Source organism: Pollicipes pollicipes, unplaced genomic scaffold, assembly GCF_011947565.3.
Source record: "Pollicipes pollicipes isolate AB1234 unplaced genomic scaffold, Ppol_2.1 Scaffold_6052;HRSCAF=7182_pilon_pilon_pilon, whole genome shotgun sequence".
Lineage (NCBI taxonomy): Eukaryota > Metazoa > Arthropoda > Thecostraca > Pollicipedomorpha > Pollicipedidae > Pollicipes > Pollicipes pollicipes.
Genome location: NW_023596805.1, coordinates 26,742,756 through 26,766,839, shown reverse-complemented (window position 1 = coordinate 26,766,839; position 24,084 = coordinate 26,742,756). Strand labels below are relative to the sequence as shown.

The 24,084-nt window shown below is 55.8% G+C and overlaps 3 protein-coding genes across 4 annotated transcripts in view; 2 read left to right on the top strand and 1 right to left on the bottom strand.

The window, feature by feature from the left end:
* Window positions 1–8,762, top strand: part of LOC119104844 (nucleoside diphosphate-linked moiety X motif 13) — a 27,012-nt gene extending 18,250 nt beyond the window's left edge. For both annotated transcript variants that reach the window (XM_037228568.1, XM_037228569.1), the window contains exon 9: window positions 8,099–8,762. In XM_037228568.1, coding sequence (XP_037084463.1) covers window positions 8,099–8,201 — 103 coding nt within the window. In that variant the 3' untranslated portion in view covers window positions 8,202–8,762. The remainder of the gene's footprint in view (window positions 1–8,098) is intronic.
* A 119-nt stretch (window positions 8,763–8,881) lies between these two features.
* LOC119104404 (uncharacterized) lies at window positions 8,882–12,394 on the top strand. The gene is made up of 3 exons (XM_037228102.1): window positions 8,882–8,897; window positions 9,062–9,443; window positions 9,510–12,394. The coding sequence occupies exons 1-3, from the start codon at window positions 8,882–8,884 to the stop codon at window positions 10,033–10,035; spliced, it is 924 nt and encodes a 307-aa protein (XP_037083997.1). The 3' UTR covers window positions 10,036–12,394.
* A 1,241-nt stretch (window positions 12,395–13,635) lies between these two features.
* On the bottom strand, window positions 13,636–23,317 carry SMSr (Sphingomyelin synthase related; the record flags this gene model as incomplete). Its single annotated transcript, XM_037228331.1, is given in 7 exon segments — window positions 13,636–15,007; window positions 17,333–17,502; window positions 17,942–18,092; window positions 19,212–19,329; window positions 20,265–20,364; window positions 21,518–21,690; window positions 23,157–23,317. Coding segments are annotated over 7 exon segments (1,119 nt in total), but the record flags the coding sequence as incomplete, so codon positions are not given.
* Between the last annotated feature and the right edge of the window lie 767 nt (window positions 23,318–24,084).

The window sequence follows — 24,084 nt, the reverse complement described above, 5'->3', positions numbered from 1 at the left end:
TATATATATATATACATATATATATATATATATATATATATATATATATATACTACAACACCACACACACATATATTATATATATATATTATATATATATATATAAGTATATAATTAGCTAGTGGTAGTTGCATGGACTGGTCTGAGGCACTTCAGACACTGATCTGGAGTTCAGCCTTGTTTAAACCTTATTTGACCCAAAGGTCTTCAATATAGGGGCTCGAAATTTTGACTCAAACGACTTAACATACACGAACATGTTACCCCCGTGACTGGTATATCTGTAGCTCTCTTATTTGAGGTCTCGGAGGTTAAATCCCCCTCCCCCCTCCCCTCCCCCGTCACCCCGAGCGTGTGGCATTCAACCGGCCGTGCGCGTCATAAACCAACATCACTATTACCGAAGGAGCTGTTTTCTGGCCCATTATGAAAAGTCAGTAATGTCGTGCTGAGAAACGAAAGCACCGTGTGCCAGTTGCATTATTACAGGTTCGTAAACGGTGTCTGGAGCTGACTGTTGCCGAAGCCGTGGTAATGTAAACGAGATGGGGCAGCCATTTGCATGTCGTCTTGGTTGCCGGTCTCACGTGGCTTGAGGGGCAAGGAAATGCGGCAAGGTTTTGCCTGCACATTCGCGGGGAGAGTACCTTTTGGCCATGGGCAGAAGTGTGCACCCCTCTTCGTGGAGCAGTAACTACAGGGAGCAGGCGGCTGCAACCCGATTATCTTCCCTGCGGTGTTTTGCCCTGCCACACGAGGACTTCAAACGCAAACCTGACGGGAATCGTGCAAATTTCATCCACGCTTTCTACATTTGTGCGAAGTCCGCCGCTGCGTCAGGGGGTATGGACTTCGGAGTGGGGCTCGCGACCAGACGGGTCTGTAGTGTCAGTTCGAAAGCGCGCTGCCGACGGTGCGCCTACACAAGCCTCGCTGAGGTTTGAGCTCTCAAGCTCAGCATGTCCGCCTCATCCGCCCTCGTTGTCGGGATACGTCACGCGGGATCCGGTACTGCTGGCCGGAGGTGGCGTGCGTGCTGGCTGGCTCGTGTGACCTCGATGCGGGGGTGACGGCCCGAGTTGGTCGGTGGTCGGGGTGGGGCCGACCCCTCGCGCCCGGCTGGGTCAGCCGATGTGCCCATCACACCTTTCTCGATGCGGGAGTGCGCCGCGGGCGGGTCGTGGATCGGGTTCGCTGACCCCCCTCGCCCGGGCTGGGTCAACCGGGCGTGCCGCGACAGCGCCCCCTTCAGTGGAGCAACACACGGGCTCGCTGTACCTAAACGCGACCCGCCATGTCTGTCTCGGAGATGCGTCGTGCTGTCTATTAGCTCTCCGATGGGCTGTTCTCAAATGCATTGATCTCCGTCAGCAAATTAACTGGCTCCTTCTTCTTCTTGAACACAGATGTTCTGAAATGATGGAACGGGGCCTGTTTCCTGCCTTTCCTCAACAAAAGACCACTGATTAACATCCAGAGTGAGGATTTGGCAGGCAAGCAGATGAACTCAATGGAAGCATGGCTCCCAGAAGCTGAGGTGGATCACCTTTTCAGGTACGGCCGCTCGCAGAGCTGGTCGGGCGGGTCTTTATTGGGTGGTTTGCTGCAGTTGGGAGAGGAGCACCCCTCACTTCTCATGAGCACTTCTCCATTCTACACTCTTGTTATGGGCTCAAAATGTTGAAACCGAGCCGCTGCGCTCAAAAAGTTTAATTTGCGCCAGGCGCTTATTCAGAGAACGTCATGGAAATGTAAATTTAAAGCTCAGAAAGAAATTGGCTAGCAGGAGCTGTGTCATTTCCACCAGATCTCCAGAACATGTCCTACCGCGTTTGGCTGTATAGTCTGCATCTCTCTGCTCATAAGGTCGGCAAAGGCTATGTTTCTCCATTATCAAAGCTGCAGGGTCTGTGTTCCTCTGTTGTCCAGAGCCACTGGGTCTGTGCTCCTGTGTGCCCCCAACCTGCAGAATCTCTGCCCTTCTGTTCTCCACAACCGCAGAGTCCTTCCATTCCCAGAGCTGCGGAGTCTGTGCCCCTCCATGCCACAGAGCTGCAGTCTGTGTGTCTCCGCCTCCTAGAGCTGTAGAGTCTGTGTCCCTCCATGCCACAGAGCTGCGCCGTATGTCGCTCTTCTTCTCAGAGCTGCAGAGTTTGTGTCCCTCCATGCTACAGAGTTACAGGTCCGGTGGTCTTTGCCTCCCAGAGCTGCAGAGTCTCTGTCCCTCCATGCTTCAGAGCTGCAGTGTACATCCCTCTGTTTCCCAGAGCTGCAGAGTCTCTGTCCCTCCATGCTACAGAGCTGCAACAGAGCTGCAGTGACATCCCTCTGTTTCCCAGAGCTGCAGAGTCTCTGTCCTGGGAAGACGTGGCCAAGTCGCGCTGTCCTGCTGCACATCGCAGACTCGGGCCAGGCGTGTTTCACGGCGGCACTGCCAGGCGGCGCTGATGTCGCCGCCCAGGCCGAGACCGCCCTGGCTTCCAAGTTCGTGGATCCACGCGCGGCGCTCTTCCTCCTGCCCTGGGCTCAGGCACATACCATGTCGCATGTGAGTGCTGCCGACATGGTATGGTGCTGTTTCCCTTGTCCAGGGTTATGCTCACACCATGTCACATGTGCGAGCTATCCACGTGGTACGCTACTATTTCCCCAGTCTTGGCCTCATGGTCTCACCATGTCACATGTGCGTTCTGTCCACATGTTACGCCACTGTTTCCCCAGTCTGGGCCCTATGCTCACACCATGTCACATGTGCCTTCTGTCCACATGGTATGCTTCTGTTTCCCCAGTCTGGGCCTTATGCTCTCACCATGTCACATGTGCCTTCTGTCCACATGGTATGCCACTGTTTCCCAGTCTGGGCCCTATGCTCACACCATGTCACATGGGCGAGCTTCCGCCGCAGTACGATGTTTTGAGCCCCAACCTGGCCTCGTGCATGCGCGGCATGAGTGAGACATGGTATACATGGGAGTGAGTATGAGGGAGTGAGAGTGAGAACTGTGGACATGGTATGCATGGTTCCTTGATCCTCCTATCCGCCCTGACCTCAGGCAGGCACCGAATCATACACAAGGGCTGTCAACATGGTATGGTCTGGTTTGTCTGTTTGTTTGTGAGATAACAGGCAGGTAGAAACTCAGAGGCAGGTGAAGCCGAGGGAGAAAATAGAGCGTCTTCATTGTACACGTTCGTGGCTAGAGTAAGATACAACCATCTTAAGCAGTAACTCCAATACTCCATACGGCCTCTGTAGTCTCAGTGCGCTCAAACGAGGCAACGGTATTGATAAACGAGCTCTTTGTGCATGGGGACCTGTTAAAGAAGCGCAGTGGCACATGAGTTCAGGAACCCATCGCAGGTGGATGGAGCGCGAGCACATGTTGAACACGCACGCACGCACGCAGGCACGCACGACACGAAAACACGTCAGTGGAACACACTGCGAATCAACAGAAGGATGTTCGTTAGAGGTGTGGTTGTGTTGAGGATCCGCTCAGCGCCTGCTCGGTGTCGCGTGTCGGGCTGTGCCGGCCATGTTAGCGAGCGGGACGGCCGCTTGGCTGCCGCAGGCGTTCGCGGTGCTCCACTGGAAGGCGGTGACCAACTTCTGCCCCAACTGCGGCGTCGAGCTGCGCAGCAGAACGGCCGGCCACGCCAAGAGGTCAGTGGCGGCTGGGTCGGCGCCTCAGCGACACGGCGAGACACCAGCCGGCGGCGACAGTGCGGCAGGCACTGTCGCCGCACACTACCGTTTTACATAGATGAAGCTGAAATGTGTGCATTGGGTAGCCTGTGTTAACCGTGCTTTTGCGTGCATTGTATGTGCTAGACGAACGACTGACGGTTTGCGATGTCACCAGTTCAGTTCGTCCATTCGCCAGATGCCCCAGCTGTGAGACAGTGCAGTATCCCGTGACGCCACCGGTCGGCATCACCATGGTAACGGACACGGCACAGACGCGGGCGCTGCTGGTGCGACAGGGGCGCCACCCACCGGGCATGTACAGCTGTGTGGCCGGCTTCCTGGAGCCAGGTGAGCATCTCTCTGTCTACATGTACAGCTGTGTGGTCGGCTTCATGGAGCCGACCACAGCATGGGCATGAGCCTCTATGCGTCCACATGTAGAGCTCCGTTGGCCAGCTTCCTGGAGCTTGACGAGCTCCAATAAATGATGCACGCCACTGGTGTAGGCCGTGGTGTGGGATGATGTGGCCCGTGTCGGGTCCGATCAGTGTGGGATGATGGGGCAGTGTCGGGTCCGGTCGCGGTCGGTGTGGGATGATGGGGCAGTATCGGGTTCGGTTGTGGTCGGTGTGGGATGATGGGGCAGTGTCTGGTTCGGTCGCGGTCGGTGTGGGATGATGGGGCAGTATCGGGTTCGGTTGTGGTCGGTGTGGGATAATGGAGCAGTATCGGGTCCGGTCGCGGTCGGTGTGGGATGATGGGGCAGTAGCGGGTCCGGTTGTGGTCGGTGTGGGATGATGGGGCAGCGTCGGGTCCGGTCGCGGTCGGTGTGGGATGATGGGGCAGTATCGGGTCCGGTCGTGATCTCCGCTCGTCTCCGCCAGGCGAGACGATTGAGTCGTGCGTGCGGCGCGAGGTGGCCGAGGAGGTGGGCCTGGACGTGCACCAGATCCGGTACGCCGGCTCCCAGCACTGGCCCTTCGACGGCAGCAGTCTCATGGTCGGCTGTTACGCGCTCACCGATCACACCGAGGTGAGACGATCCTCTCACCTTGGGCGAGAGGAGCCGCGCTCAACAGATGGATGGAGCTCCATCTGAGGTGGGACTCTCACTGATGAGGTCGGGGTGAGATTAGACTGTAACCTTTGAGACTGAAGTGGGATGACTGTCGCTCAGAGTTAGATGAAATTGCAACTCATAGATTGAAAACATCGTGAAAAATGGAGGCTGATGGCATGTCTGTAATATGTCCTAATGACTGAACGATGGCCTCATGCTTCCTGGATTCGCACCAGCTACTGTCTGATATTGTGATCGGTCACTGTGTGGCTCTGAAGCTGCTCATTGTCTGGCCTTGGTTCAGTCATTCTCTGTACTTGTAGCCTGTCACCTTCGGATCACTTGGGGCTTACCACTGTGTTTTCTCACTGTCGTGCCTTCACTGTGCAGCCGATCATCATCTGCTCACTGTCATGTCTTCACTGTGTGACGGCCTTGTGTGTGCCGTGTGGTTCCTGTCATGTCCTTACATCGTCTTGCCTATCGCCGTCTAGTCACTGTCATGTTTTCACCGTGTGGTGTCTTATCCTTACTGTGACCTTACTAGGTCACTGTCATGTCCTCACCGCGGGGTCTATCGTCGTCTAGTCGCTGTCCATGTTTTTTAACCGTGTGGTCACAGTCACCGTTTCAGCTGTGCATGTCTTGGCGCCGGTCACTGCGCGATGTTGGCGCAGGGCGCTGTTCCTTGGTTGTAACGGTGCCTGTTCTGCGTGCGGTCTGTGGATGGGCCGGGGCCTGCCCGTCCTCAGCTGTGGTCGTGACCCAGCCCTGTCCGGCCGCCGCTGTGGTCGTGACCCTGTACTGTCCGGCCGCCGCTGTGGTCGTGACCCAGCCCTGTCCAGCCGCCGCTGTGGCCGTGACCCTGTACTGTCCGGCCGCCGCTGTGGCCGTGACCCTGTCCTGTCCGGCCACCGCTGTGGTCGTGACCCTGCCCTGTCCGGCCGCCGCTGTGGTCGTGACCCTGCCCTGTCCGTCCGCCGCTGTGGTCGTGACCTGGTCCTGTCCGGCCGCCGCTGTGGCCGTGACCCCGTACTGTCCGGCCGCCGCTGTGGCCGTGACCCCGTACTGTCCGGCCGCCGCTGTGGTCGTGACCTGGTCCTGTCCGGCCGCCGCTGTGGCCGTGACGCCTGTCCTGTCACGTCCGCCGCTGTGGTCGTGACCCTGCCCTGTCCGGCCGCCGCTGTGGCCGTAACCCTGTCCCTGTCCGTCGGCCGCTGTGGTCGTGACCCTGCCTGTGCCTGCCCGCCGCTGTGGCCGTAACCCTGTCCTGGCCCGTCCGCCGCTGTGGCCGTGACCCAGCCCTGTCCGTCCGCCGCTGTGGCCGTAACCCTGTCCTGTCCCGTCCCCCCGCTGTGGCCGTGACCCTGCCCTGTCCGGCCGCCGCTGTGCCGGTAACCCTGTCCTGTCTGTCCGCCGCTGTAGTCGTGACCCGGCCCTGTCCGGTCGCAGCTGGAGGTGGACCGCTCGGAGCTGGAGGATGCCCGCTGGTTCTCGGCATCCGAGCTGCTGGACGCCTACCAGCGCATCCAGCGCGACCTTGGCCTCAGGTGGGACACGGGCCGGCGGCGCCAGCTGCTGCCGCCACCGGCAGCCGCGCGGCACCAGCTCGGTAGCCTGGGAGGCGTGCGCACCGGCCCAGGCGAGGCACCGCCGTGATGCGCGCTGTATTCAGGCTTATTCAATAGCATGGCCTAATTTGAGGCTCGCCCGACGGAGTCATTTTACACCCTCGCCCGTCGAGGGGGAGGGGTGGTGAACCCCACTAATCTTTGATCCAAGGCAGGTAGAGGATCGGGATGAAAATCGTGGTGTTCGATATTTAAGCTTTCGTAAGATATCCGTTTTGTAGTTTCATGTCAATAGGTCACCTTCCAGTTCACGCGCATTGCCTTGAACTGTCCACATCTTAGATGACAGAAAATGTTTTAGCCGATATGACATCCAGACCATTTCAGGAAAAGCAATCCCCGTAAGCAACAGCATCTTGTTTGCTATCTTTTGGTCGTGAAAATGGGGGGTTCTTGGGTCCTTATTAGCCGAATGGCCTCTGTGGTCACGGATGCATCCCCGCTGACAAAGTGTCGGCTTGAGTGCGTGATATGAAGCCTTTTGACGGGTCAAGGTCGGACTTGATGATACGGGAAACTATTTCCTTTACGTGTGATATTTGGGCGATGCGGGAAACGTCATGTGGCGTAATATGGTGAAGTTTTTGCACGTGACTTGTGAAACTATTTTATGTGCCATACTTGGGACGATGCGGCAAACGTCATGTGGCGCAATGTGGTGAAGTTTTTGCACGTGACTTGTATGCGGCCATGTTAAAGACCAGGCCAAGAGAAACGCGGTCACAGTGCGGCACAGTGTATTGGAATGTGGAGCAATCATGACGCGGATTTTATGTAATGAAGAGCAAGGCCAATGCAGTGCGTTCAAGCTCTACCAGACGCGTTTTGCGGCTGCAATAATCACAATCGCAGGCCATGGTTCAGATGCTGGGTGTAGCACTAATGAGCCGACATCATAAACTAGTTTGACCTTTTGAAGAACAGTGACACATAATGCAAGAGCCGATATCAAAGCTAACTGAAAAATGACAAGTCACCAGTACGGCATCTGTGCACAAAGTGTGGCAAAAATTACGCCAACCAATACTGAACATTTCTCTGACTGAGAGAAATCGTGGGTCAATATATTCACCTCACTTCGCCGTGTGATGTCCGTCATCAAAATGATGTTGACGTGGTGGATCGTAGCAAAACATTCTTGCTAGTGTAGGTGCCATGAATCCCGCAGAAAGAGCGATGGGACATGTTTGACTAAGCATGTCCTCTGATGACCTGTCGTTCACCCTCAGCCACAGTCATCACTAAAGTTGACGATCTTTTTAGAACAAGCAAGTTACGCATTCAGTTCATAACATGTGATTTGTTTTCAGTGTGTTAAGAATTTTGACTGGTGTGGTCTTTACCAATGCTCATGTGGATGAAAAGCCATCAGTTGGACCTTTTTTGGACGCAAGTGTCAAAAATTACGAGACATGCTCAAAAGTCAATAAAGAAAAAGCAGAGAGGGCCTGCGAGTCCCCCGCCCTCCATGGCTGGGTGAGGGTTAGAGCGTGCTACTGGCTACCTGGCGTGCTTTAGATAAGGGCCATTTTGCGCAAAATCGATCCAACGCAGCCCTTCTGACGGCGAACCATTTTGATTTGAACGGATGTCAGCGGCGATGGAGCGCTACACGAAGGGGAACAGCACGCTGATTTTACATTTGGATGGCGTCTTGGGTGCTGGAGAATAGATCCCTAAGTCGTATGGTCCAGTTGATCTTCGTAATTTATCTGTCAGGTTACGCAGAGAGAACACCGGCGTCCTGTGGATTCCACCGCGCGGCACCATAGCGCACCGACTCATCAAGTCCTGGCTCGCCGAGCGGGGCCTGCTCAGCTAGTGTGCGGCCATCTGTGCTGCCATCTGTGCTGCCATCTGCGCGGCGATCTGCGCAGCTTGCCAGCTCCAGCCAACGGTGCGCTGACGCCGTAGAGTGTCAGAGTGTGCTGCCATCTGTGCTACCATCTGCGCGGCGATCTGCGCAGCCAGCCGGCTCCAGCCAGCGGTGCGCTGACGCTGTAGAGTGTAAGAGTGTGCTGCCATCTGTGCTGCCATCTGCGCGGCGATCTGCGCAGTCAGCCGGCTCCAGCCAGCGGTGCGCTGACGCTGTAGAGTGTAAGAGTGCTGCCGTGTATGGGTGCTCGTCGTCACCGTTGTGTTCAGCTCGTGTTCTGCTGTCTATGAATACCGAATGGTGCCAAACTGCACCGCCGGTTGAGAATCGCCCCGTTAATGCTCATTGCAATGGTACTGCGCCGCCGGTTGAGAATCGCCCCGTTAATGCTCATTGCAGTGTTACTGCACCGCCGGTTGAGAATTGCCCCGTTAATGCTCATTGCAATGTTACTGCACCGCCGGTTGAGAATTGCCCCGTTAATGCTCATTGCAATGTTACTGCACCGCCGGTTGAGAATTGCCCCGTTAATGCTCATTGCAATGGTACTGCACCGCCGGTTGAGAATTGCCCCCGTCAATGCTCATGCATCGTCCTGCACTGCCGGTTTGAGAATTTCCCGGTTAATGCTCATTGCAAGTGGTACTGCACCTCCGGTTGAGAATTGCCCCGTTAATGCTCATTGCAATGTCACCAGCGTGCTCGGCGTGTTGGCCGAGCTCGCCGCCGCCTGCCGTCGCCGAGGCAGTTGCGGCGGTCGGTCGCGGCTGGGGCCGGCCCTCCGTCGAGCGGAGAGTGAGTGTGAGCGTCGAGCGGACATCGGCAACGCCGCAAGCGCCGTGAACCGTCCCATGGCGTTGCGACACTAGTGTCGCCGCCATCCCCGCCAGAAGGGCGTCGCTGGTGCACTGAGACAGGCTGGCTGTTTCGAACCACTGTCATCCCCTGCCAGAGAGGCGGTGCGAGACAGGGCTCGAGGACAGGCTGGCTGTTTCGAACCACTGTCATCCCCTGCCAGAGAGGCGGTGCGAGACAGGGCTCGAGGACAGGTCGGCTGTTTCGGACCACTGTCATCCCCTGCCAGAGAGGCGGTGCGAGACAGGGCTCGAGGACAGGCTGGCTGGTTCGAACCACGAGCCACTGTCATCCCCTGCCAGAGAGGCGGTGCGAGACAGGGCTCGGTGACAGGTCGGCTGTTTCGAACCACTGTCATCCCCTGCCAGAGAGGCGGTGCGACACAGGGCTCGGTAACAGGTCGGCTGTTTCGAACCACTGTCATCCCCTGCCAGAGAGGCGGTGCGAGACAGGGCTCGGTGACAGCTCGGCTGGTTCGAACCACTGTCATCCCCTGCCAGAGAGGCGGTGCGGGACAGAGCTCGATGACAGGTCGGCTGTTTCGAACCACTGTCATCCCCTGCCAGAGAGGCGGTGCGAGACAGGGCTCGGTGACAGGTCGGCTGTTTCTGACCACTGTCATCCCCTGCCAGAGAGGCGGTGCGAGACAGGGCTCGGTGACAGGTCGGCTGTTTCGAGCCACTGTCATCCCCTGCCAGAGAGGCGGTGCGAGACAGGGCTCGGTGACAGGTCGGCTGTTTCGAACCACTGTCATCCCCTGCCAGAGAGGCGGTGCGAGACAGGGCTCGAGGACAGGCTGGCTGGTTCGAACCACTGTCATCCCCTGCCAGGGAGGCGGTGCGAGACAGGGCTCGGTGACGGGTCGGCTGTTTCGAACCACTGTCATCCCCTGCCAGAGAGGCGGTGCAGGGACAGGGCTCGATGACAGGTCGGCTGTTTCGAACCACTGTCATCCCCTGCTAGAGAGGCGGTGCGAGACAGGGCTCGAGGACAGGCTGGCTGGTTCGAACCACTGTCATCCCCTGCCAGAGAGGCGGTGCAAGACAGGGCTCGGTGACAGGTCGGCTGTTTCGAGCCACTGTCATCCCCTGCCAGAGAGGCGGTGCGAGACAGGGCTCGGTGACAGGTCGGCTGTTTCGAACCACTGTCTTCCCCTGCCAGAGAGGCGGTGCGAGACAGGGCTCGGTTACAGCTCGGTGGGTTCGAACCTGAGTTACCAGTCTGTCATACAGTTGTCTTCCTATACTGGTACAAGGAACTTGTTTTGGCTTTTGGCTACGCGCCGATTTAGCGTAGGTTTTCGGGTGGCGTTGCAATGCGTCCGTATAGTGTCCTGAGATCAGGGAACCTTGTGTGTCGTGTAGTGGTGGTCGGCCAGCGTAGTGTCTCAGGCTTGTCCGTAACGAACAAGTTTTGGTCAGCAGGAGGCGGGAGGAACGGAATATTGATGTAGCGAAAATCCTTCCGAACGGATCATTATGTACGTCAGTGCCGTGATTACGTGAGTGATTCGAAGCCCATAGTCATGCACTTCAGACTTGCAACCCGCCCTGAAAACGGTGCGATCTGTTGTCGAACTCGGTGATGGATTACCCACTGAGTCAGTGGTCCGAGCAGCCCGTGGCGTTAGGCTGAAAGCAGTCCCTTGTGGCGCACACTTTACTCCGCTAGCATGCGAGGAAACCCTCCTTTATGGAGAGCTTGTTACATGGAGGCGGTCCGTTACGATCGCCTGAATAGGCGTCACATCTGGCACTTCGTGTGTTCGACTAATGAAGTCGTGCGGTCCGATCTACTGAGGACCTGCGGTGACGGTTAGTGGGTGCAGGTGTAGTTTATTCAGATCTGGGCCCTCCTGGCCGTTTGGTGTCGACAGCGACTCGGTTTCGTGGCCTTAGATCATGATCAGGGAGCAAGACACCATAGGAACTCATGTTAGATTCTTAGCTGCGTGTTTTAAAGTTGCTGACCGTGCGCGGCGGTTTAGATGACCGCCAACAGTGTATGATTGTCTTTACTAGGTGATCATGGTTTGAATCACGCTCACGGGTGGAGCCCAGTTAGAGACAGTACTCAGCGCGCCGCGGCCAAACTGGTCACCATGCTGTCAGTGGGGGACGCTCCTCGTCCATACGTCTAGCCCTGCCGCGCTGCAGCACGGCCAGCTCACAACCGGGGCTCAGAGCCGATACGGCTCCCAGCGGGGTCTCACTGTCCCGGGACAGACGTGGGCCGCTGGGTGGCGGCGCGGCGCGGCAGCTTCTCAACGCGCGATGGCCGAGGGCCACGTGCTTATGCTCGGTTGGGGCAACGTCTACCTCGTACCACGGTTTCTAGGTCCAAAACGGGCAGCGTTACGACCGGCCTGACCGCCCGTCGGTGGTTGTTGGCCTTGGCGCTGCTCCGTGAATGTTGCGCAGTGTTCAGAGGGGCGTCTTAGTCGCTCGCGTCCTTGCCCACCTTGAATCAGATCGCGCAGAGGTGTGCGGTGGATATGTGGGGACCTGAGAGCTGGAGGCGCCTGTGGTGGCTGTTTCTCCGCGGCGAGGGCGGTCTGGCGCCGAGCGGGCGACCACGTGACGCGGGTCTGATGCCTTGTTTTATCACGGACTTGTGCACGCGGACAAACGTTCTACGTGCGCCACCCGCGCTGCGGTGCTCGCTAACTTACCTCACGGTCTGATGAAGCTTTTGCCACAAGACGGCGAGCGGCGCGGTGTTATCTTGGAGGGCCAGCGGCAAGCGCGGGGACTGACGCCAGTAGCTCTAGTCGGCCCATCGAGAGACGCCTCCGGTCGCCAGAGGCTGACCTCTGACCCCTGACCGGAGATGAGGCGTCCACGGCGCATTGACGGCTCGTGGATCGGAGATGAACGTCTGTGACAGATGACTGCATTGTCGCCCGGCCTTGCTCTTGAGGGTTCGTCCGAAGTCGATGAGTGATTCGCTGAATACATTGACACCGATCAACAGTCAGGCGGTCCCCTTGACGTCTGGACCTCTCGGCTCATTAGTGTCCGATGGCTGGGTTGCAAGCACCAACAGATAAAGCTGAACACTGGCGATCCGGGCATTTTCAGATTATTTTAACCATTCCAACGTGCAGTTTGGAACGAGTCAATGGGAGAACGACGCAGGCAGCGATGCTGACATGCGCCAATTAAGTCCAAGTCGGCTGCCAGTCTCCAGCGTGTGTGCCGTGCGATATCAGTGGCCATGCGGGTGTATCCGACCGGTTCCAACTGAAACGTGGGTTGAAATAAATCATTCGGATCGCCACCGAAGGCAGCCCGGCGTTTAGAGCGAGATGTCCAACCATGGGGACAAAATGTGTCAGCTGACGATCCGAGAGGGTTTCCATCATCCAGACATCAACCCCGATCGGCAGCTCGGTCTCCTTCCGTTTCTGCCGCATCAGCCGACTGCCGTTTGACCCCGTAACTGTCCGGACACGGCATCGAGCGATTCCCGTAATATGTATTAAACAAAACTGCAGCCGCCAGGCAATATCTGAACGGGGACGAGCATGCATGCACACGCGAGACGGATTCCAGCTGAGCACGGGCGTATGGGCGCCGATGTCATGGCACGGACGCAGGGGAAGCCTCCTGGACTCCGTCGTCCGGCCACACACAGACAGACGGGACGCAAGGCACGTGAGAGGAACGCGTTCACAGGGCGGGACTGACGCTCATTGAAAGCGCGAGGGGCGGGGAGGCGGGGACAACGGTCGCGACGAAATAGAACCTGAATAGAGTCGGGCAAACAATGACGACGGAGCACATGGAGGTAGCCAAGCAGACGGTGGATGAGTATCGGTGGGATAAAGTGGATCCTGCACATGGTTCTACACTTCCTATCCATCCCGCGCCATTTGGGCTCACGAGTGACGCTCCAGCAACACAAACACACCCATAATCTCTCAGCCAAGCGGCTCTTCTAGGTGACTGCGGAAATCGGAACACATGGATCCTTATCGCGGCTTTCGGGCGGAAACGATCGGGCAAACCCACAAGCCACGGCAAACAATCAGAATAACACAAACAGTCTGATGTTACTCCGCGAGCGAACGATCACACGAGCGATCACAAACCAACGGCGTTCGGAAACTGCAAAGCGGAACGAGCGTGAAAGTGCTGGCCAGACAGCGTTCCATCTGCGGCGCAGCGAGCCACACGAACCGACTGATTCCGCGCTGTGCACCACGTCCTGATCCTGTCCAGTTAACTGCAATTATCCCGCTCCAAGCGCTGTGCGCTTATCCCGCTCCAAGCGCTGTGCGCTCGCGCCGCTGGGAGCTGTGCGCTGGCGCTGCGCCTCAATGGGCCGAAAACATCACTTAGATAAGACAGAAGTGTTAGTCTTATTCCTCGGAGGAAACCCGGAGAGTGGAGATATAATTGAGTTGATATTTCGGTAACATGCCTTTATCGAAACAACAGCAGAAATGTTGTGAATAGCATCACTTCCGCTATTGTTTCGATAAAGGCATGTTGCCGAGATATTAATCCAACTACATCTCCGTTCTCCTGGTTTTCTCCGAGGAACAGGGCTAATACCACTGTCTTGTCCATGTGAATAATATTCCTCGCTAATGCACTGAACAACTTACGAAAACATCACTTGCCCGAGGCGTGCGATCGTGTTCCTTTGTATCGGCAAACACGCCAAACGGGGGGTCACTACCTCTCGTGCACCGGGTGCACTACGGCGGGTCACTACCTCTCGTGCACAGGGTACACTACGGCGGGTCACAATCTCTCGTGCACCGGCCATACTACGTCGCCCACGCCTCACCTCACTGTATCATAAAATAGCGCTTACTCCCATTAATTTGACTATGGTAGAACGACATTGCAAAAATATGATTGATAGTGTCCTTGAGCAATGTCAGGTTATAAAGCTTTATCACTGGAGTCGCCTGTTCAAACACAAGGCCAATTCACACTGTCGCGCTTCTCTGTGCCTCTGGTTGCAACCCACCAGAGTGTTGATCATGGGAGCGAGCGGTCGCGCATCTCTTCCCACATTAGAACACACTTTCCACAACATGCAGCCAGCAATGGACGTCGCCGCAGGGTCGTGCGTGCGCACGGTCGGCTTCGGCATACAATTACGGCGATTCAAGAGGTCACCACTCAAAAATGGGACCTTGGGCATCACTGGCAACTCAAACCAGATTTCGAATGTCATAACATATAACAGCCGAGATTAACGACGCTGTCAACCAATCCAAATTTAATTTCAAAGGTCGCTTGTTATCAGCCTTACTTTGGAATCGAAAAGCATCACCAGAGACCCTCTCAAAAAAGCACAGCACAAAGCACAAGCACAACCATCATGGTGATTCATAAGCAAGCAAAATGCCCAGCGAACGTTTGAACGTCACAAGCTCGCACAGCCGGCTGGTGTTCGCACATCACCAGCTTCCACCAGCCATGCTCTGGATGTCGCCGTCACCACCCGGGCAGTGACGCAGACGTCGTCGTCACCACACGAGCAGCGACGCAGACGTCGTCGTCACTACACGAGCAGTGACGCAGACGTCGTCGTCACCACCCGGGCAGTGACGCCGACGTCGTCGTCACCACACGAGCAGTGACGCAGACGTCGCTACCAACACACGAGCAGCGACCGGACGCTGGACGCCATCACCGCCTCTGCCTGTTCTTCCTGGCGGACGGCGGCTTCTTGCCGTTGACGGCGGCCACGGCGGGGCGCAGCTGCGAGGCGCGCCCCCAGAGCTGCTCGACCAGCGCGCCGGCCGCCGCGCGCAGCCAGGCCACCGTCACCGGCCACTCGAACTCGTTCGGCACCGTGCCGTGCACATTCGCCTCGAAGTAGCTGAACAGCGGGAACCAGATGCGCGTGCGCTTCTCGTCGGCGCGCTTCCGCGTCTGGGGAACACGGAGACTGTGTGTTAGCAGGGCGGCCAATGAGTTCGTGTGGCGACAATGCTGCCGTAGTGTTTGTCACCACCTGCGTCACCACCCGGTGTGTTGGCGTGGCCGTCATGTGTTGACAATGGCGTGATGGCCGGCTATGGTGGGATGAAGATGGAAATGGTGCAGGGCAGTGACGGGTTACGGTTTAGATGTTCGCTGATATTTGGGATCGCCGCACGGATTTGCGCAGATGACACATTGTTTGAAACTGGCAGGCTAAGCCCGGCCTCATGTCATTGACTTTGACATTGGCATTGACAAAATATATTGTGTTGCAAGGATTTACGTATTCGGCGCTTGTAGCTCAAGTAGTGCGAAGTGCACATATAACTTGGGCCCATAATGATCATCACGGATATGATCATAAGATCTGGGAGGGCGGGGCGGTGGTGTATAGTGGCTAGGGCTCAACTCTGGACCTACAGGTCTTAGGTTCGCGCCCCTGCCGCGCCACCACTGCATCCCACATGACACCCTGATAATGGCGTCCGTATCGAAACGACTCTGGCAGTCGGTGAGACGTAACGCCCCAATTATAATAAGATCTGTGCGGGTGTAGACGGTGCATTTGTCTAAACTACCCTACATTCGCTTACCGCAGTGTGCAGGCGAAACATTCCTGTACACTTCACTGCATTCGTCTACTACAGTGTGTAGTCGATACATTCGTCTACTAGTGTTTTGGTCGATATATTCGTCTGCACTACACTACATTCGTCTACTACGGTGTGTAGCTGATGCATGTGGCTGCTACATCGATACTACATTCCTCGTGCAGCTGATCTCACGTGTCTCCACCTTTCTGTCTGCTGGAATCTGACATGTACCATCACAAGAGCCTGAAGACGGGCGGTCCGCGGCTGGCACGCGCCAGCACCCGATACTCTGCAAACGCCGACCTTTACGTCTGTTTGCTAGTACGATTGTTTGTTCTGTCACAAGTCAACATTGGTTTGATGCTGTGGGGACGTCCGGCCGTCTGAACAAGGACATCTCTCCGAGTCATGGTCCCCGAGCTTTTGGAGATCTCAGCTGAGAATTTGTAGATTTCAAAAATGAAAATTTTCTATGCGAATTGAGTCAAGAGGCAGAACACTGCGAAAGTCGCAAGAGTAAGCCACCAGATCACGGAGCTTGGATTTGCATGCCCTCGAGGCATTACGCTACCACTTCCAAACAACCGTCCTCTTTGTTTCTGAAAACACAACTGTACGACCAGTGGCCGCAAAGATATAGGTCAACCAAAACCATGACTGGCCGCGCCGGGACACTAAAGCTGCCGTATCTTTGGATTGTTGGTATTAAGGCGTACTGGTATTAAGGCGTACACGTACTCGGCCTGCTGGTTGGCTCGTCACCGAACCAGCTGATGCATTACGTCACCAGCGGTCTGGCTGACGTTACGAGCAATGCGGTGGAAAGGGAATTGCTGCTAAAATTTCCGGCAATGGGAATTGCTGATGTCTATGACACAAATACAAACAAAACCACGTTATTTTATGGTAAATATTTGGCGCGCCAGCTCTGTTAATCAATGCTCAGGGGTTCAGCAAAATACGTAGAGAGTTAGTCATGGCTTGATGCCGGGCAGTTTGTGAAACCACTGTGTCTACCTACCAGTGACGTGCTTTCATTCCATAATGCCAACATGTCTCAGTATATATATATATATATATATATATATATATATATATATATATATACATATATATATCTGCTCATTGCTACCCCATACATAACACCATACGATCAATATAAGCCTAACAAATGCATGCCGCTGCATGACCAATTGCGGTCGACGCGCACTGAAACTCCGAACAAAGATATGTCAAATTGAGCCAAGGCCTTACGTGTCCCCTCGCCCCTCCCCCCCCCCCAAAGGATAATCTGGAATACTGTGCTTTAAGTGAGAACTGGAGTGCACGTCGAAAGAGATCTTCAAGTCGTCTGGTTCTTTATGTTCTTTAGTACGACCAGGAAATTCATAGGACCCAAATGGTGTTTATGCCACCGCCCAATCAGCACATACCCCAAACAATCTACGTCGCCCCATCTCCCCTTCACAAAGCATGCTTAGATCACAGCATGCTTCCACCCACCCATCTGATCACCCTCCATCATTACAACAAACCTCACACGCCAAGGAGTCCACACTCAGCCAGACCACACAACCAACCACACAAAAACAAATACGCCATTTGTGCATCAGGCATCCGTTTGTAGCCGGTGCTGGAGCGCCGCCGTCACCCAACTCACCATCGTGAGGCTGGCACTCACCACCTGGTTGTTGGCCAGCGTGTGGTAGTACATGAACAGGCGGGACGTGATGTAGAAGGCGATGAACACGTCGATCGAGTAGTGCTCGTGCGCCGACAGGATGAAGAACACGCCGAACACGTTCAGCAGCCAGGTGAACGTGTGCAGGAAGTAGATCCTGCGCGGCGTGTCTGTAACGTCAGGCAGCCGCTGAACGGCGCCGGGTCGGTCGACCGGCCACATCCGGCGCGACTTCGGACGCATGTTAACACCAGTGCTACGGTCTTCCCCGGAGGACACGGCCCCACTTATAAAAAGACAACAGTGACTCATTTCGACGGAAACCGAGACGTATCGGCGAGTTTGTGTATGCAGAGCGCTCGTTTGAGCATAGGGGCCCACCACCGCATTAGCATTGACCCCAAAGCTTGCGCCGTCATGGACGATCTATAAAACTGAGCAATTGAAGCGCACGTTGGTCCAAATACAACCATATCATGACCGTGGCAGTGGCCCCTGCCACCATGACCAGCCATCAACCCCAATTTCGCGAGGAGCAACGCTACACAAGCTGTCCTCAGCGATGGCCGTCGCCGCGGTCATCTCCGGCAGCGTCGGCGGCGAGCTCACATTCGGTGATGAAGAAGTTGAGCATGGTGAGCGCCACGGTGTGGCCCGAGAACATGTAGTCACCGCACGAGCGCACGCCCTGAATGCTGAGGCCGGCGTTCAGCCAGATGCTGTAGGCCTGCTGCAGCTTGGCGTGCAGGTCTCCGTAGGCCTGGCGACGGGGGGGGGGAAGGGGGGGGGTGTTTAGCCAGCGGACGGCCCGCATCAGCCAGCGAACAGGCGGTGTCATCGACACACACGGCCCGCGGCGATCAGGGGCTCACACTCCAGTCCGGCCGACATCCTCACTAACCCACGGGCCGCCTGGCTTTCACGGCCGTGTCTGGATCGTCATGGTCGTCGCACAGCATGCCCTGCCACCGATGGAGCGTGTGCGTTCACGACCGCGCCGCGCTGGATTTGTCACTGTGGACGAGCTGCGAGGTGTCGCACGCTGATTTGGAGTGGCGTCCGTCGCTCAGGACGTTCCGACGCGCGCGAGGTCCACCCGAGGAACGCAGGCGAGGTGTGATGCTTACCCGAGGAGCGCAGGTGAGGCGTGATGCTTACCCGAGAGCGCAGGTGAGGCGTGATGCTTACCCGAGGAGCGCAGGTGAGGCGTGGTGCTTACCCGAAGAGCGCAGGTGAGGCGTGATGCTTACCCGAGGAGCGCAGGTGAGGCGTGGTGCTTACCCGAGGAGCGCGGTGACGCGTGATGCTTACCCGGGGGGGGGGGCGCAGGTGAGGCTGATGCTTACCCAGGGAGCGCAGGTGAGGCGTGGTGCTTACCCGAAGGCGCCGGTGAGGCGTGATGCTTAACCGAGGAGCGCAGGTGAGCGTGGTGCTTACCCGGGAGCGCGGGTGACGCGTGATGCTTACCGGGAGCGCAGGTGAGGCGTGATGCTTACCCGGGGAGCGCAGGTGAGGCGTGGTGCTTACCCGAGGAGCGCAGGTGAGGCGTGATGCTTACCCGGGGGGGGGGGCGCAGGTGAGGCGTGATGCTTACCCGGGGAGCGCAGGTGAGGCGTGATGCTTACCCGGGGAGCGCAGGTGAGGCGTGATGCTTACCCGGGGGGCGCAGGTGAGGCGTGATGCTTACCCAGGGAGCGCAGGTGAGGCGTGATACTTACCCGGGGGGGGGGGGGGCGCAGGTGAGGCGTGATGCTTACCCCGGGAGCGCAGGTGAGATGTGATACTTACCCCGCAGCGCGGGCGAAGCGTGATGCTTACCCGGGGAGCGCAGGTGAGGCGTGATACTTACCCGGGGAGCGCAGGTGATGCGTGAGCTTACCCGGGGAGCGCAGGTGAGATGAGTGCCAGGTACAGAGAGTGAAGTGATGAGCATTGTGATGCAGCGGAGCAGGTACACCGTGCCGCACAGAGAGTTGAAGCGACGGATCAGGATAAATCTGAAAACGCACGTACACAGAGTGTAGAGCAAAGGTGACAGATCAGTCATCAGGTACACACCAACATGATCTGACAGCATGCAGCAAATATTTTACTAAAAGAATTTTGAGGACGCAGGCACAGGCATCCGAGTAATGTTTTACTTCACATAATGCAAGATAAACAAGAATCAATTCATCTCTAGCCTTGGCTATTTTAGTAATGATTATCATAGAATACGACATTGGGAAACAAAGCATAACATTAGGTACACATTATGGTCGTAAATGTCAGAAAAACACCGTCATGACCCATCAGCGAATGTATTTACGCCCAGAAGCACACCAGGCCCCAGTTATGCGGGTGGTCTGGACTGTCTGTCGCACCAGACGCACTGTGTACCAGGTCTGCTGGCGGAGGGGGGCCACTGAACAACGTGGGTGCACGAGGGGGAGAGAGAGAGAGAGGAGAGAGAGAGAGAGAGAGAGAGAGAGAGAGAGAGAGAGAGAGAGAGAGAGAGAGAGAGAGAGAGAGAGAGAGAGAGAGAGAAGAGGAGAGAGAGGAGAGAGAGAGAGAGAGAGATAGAGAGAAGAGAGAGAGAGAGAGAGAGAGAGAGGAGAGAGAGGAAGAGAAGGAGAGAGGAGGGAGGAGAGCGAGAGAGGAGAGAGAGAGAGAGAGAGAGAGAGAGAGGAAGAGAAGAGGAAGAGAGAGAGGAGAGAGAGAGAGATAGAGAGAGAGGAGAGAGAGAGACTAGAGTATAGAGAGAGAGAGAGAGAGAGAGAGAGAGAGAGAGAGAAAAGAGAGAGAGAGAGAGAGAAAGAGATAAGAGAGAGAGAGAGAGAGGAGAGAAGAGAGAGAGAGAGGAGAGAGAGAGAGAGAGAGAGAGAGAGAGAGAGAGAGAGAGAGAGAGAGAGAGAGAGACCCACGCCAGCCCCTACCGGCTGAGTGATCCCACCTGTGTTTGTGCACTAGAAGCACACCGGCCCAAATCAGCAACAGCGTCGTGCCGATCAGCTCGCAGATGCCGAAAGCCCACGGAATGTGCGGTATGTTATCTGTGGCCGGGGGCGGGGTTTTGCAAACTGAGTTGAGGGACTAAGAAGTGAAAAACGATGCAACACACACTAAAATACGCCAATAAACACGCTTCTCCACCGCACGTCTACTTTCTTCTCAAAGTTGGAAGGAAGGGACTGGAGCCCGAGTTAAGGGGGGGGGGATAGCGCCCCTGAACTGAATATGAAACTACACCCTTGCCTGTGGCACACAGCAGGCCGAGATGGAGCTCATTTACCGAATGTCATCATCAACGATAGTCAAAAATGCAAAACTCACACAATCTAAATGCAAAATGCGCTTTAGACAATCCCTCAAATCCGACATGCAAAAACCTGCTCAATTAAATCTGGTCAATCCAGTCCAGCCTCGTCTGCTTAATACAAACGTGAGGAAACAGCAGCCTGACACTCGCCCGAGCACCAAAAGGTTCAAACCATTCAAACCCCTGAACCCGCTGTTGGGTTCAAACCTCAGCTACCCGTCGACGCGGATCTGTCTACGCTCGTACAATAACAAACCGACTTCAGACGTCTCCTTGTACGAAAACAGACCTGGTCTTAACGGACATGCAGGACAGTTAAAGGATAACTTATATCAGAAAAGAGGTTGTTATAGCAATGCTCACAACCTTGTTCACTATGCAACAAGAGCACAACAACACTATCAGAAACAATACCGCAACACTCATTCCGGCATTTCAGAGCACGCGCTTAACTAGTGACTATCTAGCATACCGAGACAACAACGTACAGCATACCTAAGATGTGGCTTCCAGCGGAAATCAGTGGACGGCATACACGTTGGCTGGGACTGGTCAGTTTGTGTGACTTCAGCTAGCATGTGGTTAGCAGTCCGCGACAATGTGTTATGTGACGTCACCGGAAGGGAAGGTAAGGCTTCAGGAGCACATTCCAGTCGCAATAAAGCTTTAAATTCAAAACAAAATGCCAGCAGTTTAATAGCAGGTGTGGTTATAGTCCTGCATTTATGTCCAGCACAGTGACATCTTGTTGGCTAGACTGCGGGCACAACATGATGAGCCTGTACAATGCTGCAATTAGTGTTAAGCGGGCCCAGCTGCACGCGATTTTCCAACATGTGGCCCCGCGGATACACGGCAACCTCCTTCGCCCCCCCCCCCCCCCTTACCGAGGAAGATGTCAGGAAGCGGCGGGTACTTCTTCATGTCCGGCACACGGTCGTGCACGATGACCATGACGAAGGAGGTGATCCACGTCACCATCAGCAGGTACAGCATCGACAGCACGGCCTTGGCCCGCTCCGGCCGCAGCGCCGTGGCGTAGCCGAGCAGGGCACGCTCCCTGTGACAGGACGGGTGCACCGTGGTCAGCGGCCATCAGACGGGGTGCACAGCGTCAGGGGCGCCAGACGGGGTGCACAGCGTCAGCGGCGCCAGACAGAGCGCACAGCGTCAGCGGCGCCAGACAGAGCGCACAGCGTCAGAGGCGCCAAACGGGTTACACACAGTGTGCACAGCGTCAGGGGCGCCAGACGGGGTACACACGGAGTGCACAGCGTCAGGGGCGCCAGACGGGGTGCACAGCGTCAGGGGCGCCAGACGGGCGCACAACGTCAGTGGCGCCAAACGGGGTGCACAATGTCAGTGGCGTCAGACACAGGCCTTACATACGTATACAGACTTGATGTTTGCTTAATTCTGACCACATTGGTACACGGTTTTGCGTTTTGATAAAATGCTGACACACGTTTCCGCAAACGCAACAGTTCCTTCCCCACCGCCAATCGCGATCGGCTGACTCGTCGGCCGCCGACCGCGGCCAGCGCCGGCAGTGAAGTGCGACGCAGCGTTCATAAAACCGTCGCGACTCAGAAACCAGAGGGGCTAAAGACACGTTTTGTGTCAGATCATACACGATGAGTGCCCCAGAGGCTACTTGGAATCTGGGCGAGATCACGTGGTGATCACATCGCCAAGGAGATATTGGCAAAATAACTTTAAGGGGATGAGAACGCATCATTCCCGCATTCAGAGCGAGTGCAAAAGCTACATTTTAAAAAAAATCATGGGATTGTTTCTCCTTTGAGGCTTCACAATAGATAACAAAATTATATACTTTAAATACTTTATTTATTTATACTTTTATTACTTTTACATAGATTTTATACTTTTTACGTAGATACGCTGCTTATTCCATAGGGCAGCTCTGCTGACCACGTATGCGTATAAACGAAAGTGGGCCATATAAACGGTACAAAGTGCTCTCCTGCCAGATGACGCAGAATTCATTAAAAGCTGAGGAAATTCTGAAACTTAGCCGGGCAGCCCTCAAAGACAAGGGCACGAAAAGACGATTTCCGATTGAAAGTTCCATAGCGCAGATGGAAACACTTTTGTTGCAATTTCACAGGGTCTAAGAATACGGCCCTGCGCCTGCCCAGCTACACCACTGGCACCGCCACCTCCTGGTCTCCTTCGCGCCACTTCCACAACCTCCTCACCTCTCGGCCGCTCCGCCACGGCCTCCTCATCCTTCAGGCACCTCCTCCACGGCCTCCCCACCTTTCTATCACTTCCTCCGCGGCCTCGTCATCCCTCTATCACCCCCTCCACGGCCTCCTCACCTTTCTGGCACCTCCTCCACGGCCTCCTCATCCTTCTGTCCCCCTCCACGACCTTCTCACCTTTCGGGCACCTCCTCCACGGCCTCCTCACCTTTCGGGCACCTCCTCCACGGCCTCCTCGCCTTTCGGGCGCCTCCTTCACGACCTCCTCGCCCTTCTGTCACCTCCTCCACGACCTCCTCACCTTTCGGGCACTTCCTCCACGGCCTCTGAGTCGCTGGAGTCGGCCGTGAAGCGTCGCTGCTTTCGCGGCGACCCTAGCGGCACCGCTGGACTCGCCAGCTGGTCGCCCTCTGTCTGCAGCTGACACAGCCGGAGCCACAGTCGCTTGATGTCTCCCAGCACCTGGCCAACACAACAGCTCACAATATGGGCGCCGCCAAGTACAGCGCCAGCGTGGCAGCCACTATCGGATAAACATGACAAAAATGACACTGGATTCACCCATGTCCGAAGCCTCGAAAGCTAATGATAAAAAGCGCAACAACTTGCTAAGTTATCATCATGTTCGGTACAAGCATGAGGCAAAATGGTTATGTTAAGTTGCACAACTATTATCATTGCTTTTATTGTTACTCTTGCGAACTCGTCTCGGGTTTGTCGTCATGTGGTAGATGCGGCCCACTTACTCCAAAGAACACGATCAACAGAAACAGACATTAGCAGCTGTACAAAACCAACGCAGTCAGAACATACACCATCACATGAGTTTAATGATTCAATTTAAGTAGCGTATACAGCGGGTCCGGCAGCATGGTTGTCTTCGCCCACTCATACATCGCCCCGGACATGAAACCTGCAATGGTAATCCCCCTCAACCTGTTACATCACCACAAACATCGGGCCCGACAGGCACAGCTCTGATAGCGCACACCACGGGCCGGAGCATATTAGTCATCTCATGTGTTAACAGCAAGCAAGGTAACAGGTGCCTGATACATACAGCCCAACACTGAGCTGGTCCCCCATGAATGAGATGCTGATCAGCATCACAGAAGGTGGGTGACCTTGCCATGACCTTGCCCATCACGCGAGGTCAGGGCAAGCTCATGGCAAGGACACCATGGCCAGTGGTCGCTGACCATTGTGAAGCAGTCCTGTGAAGGTTACGA

Excerpts from the sequence above, each read along its gene's own strand:
- LOC119104404 (XM_037228102.1), top strand. Across the intron at positions 9,444-9,509 it reads GAGACAGGGCTCGGTGACAG|GTCGGCTGTTTCGAACCACT; the intron begins GTCGGCTGTTTC and ends GCTCGGTAACAG.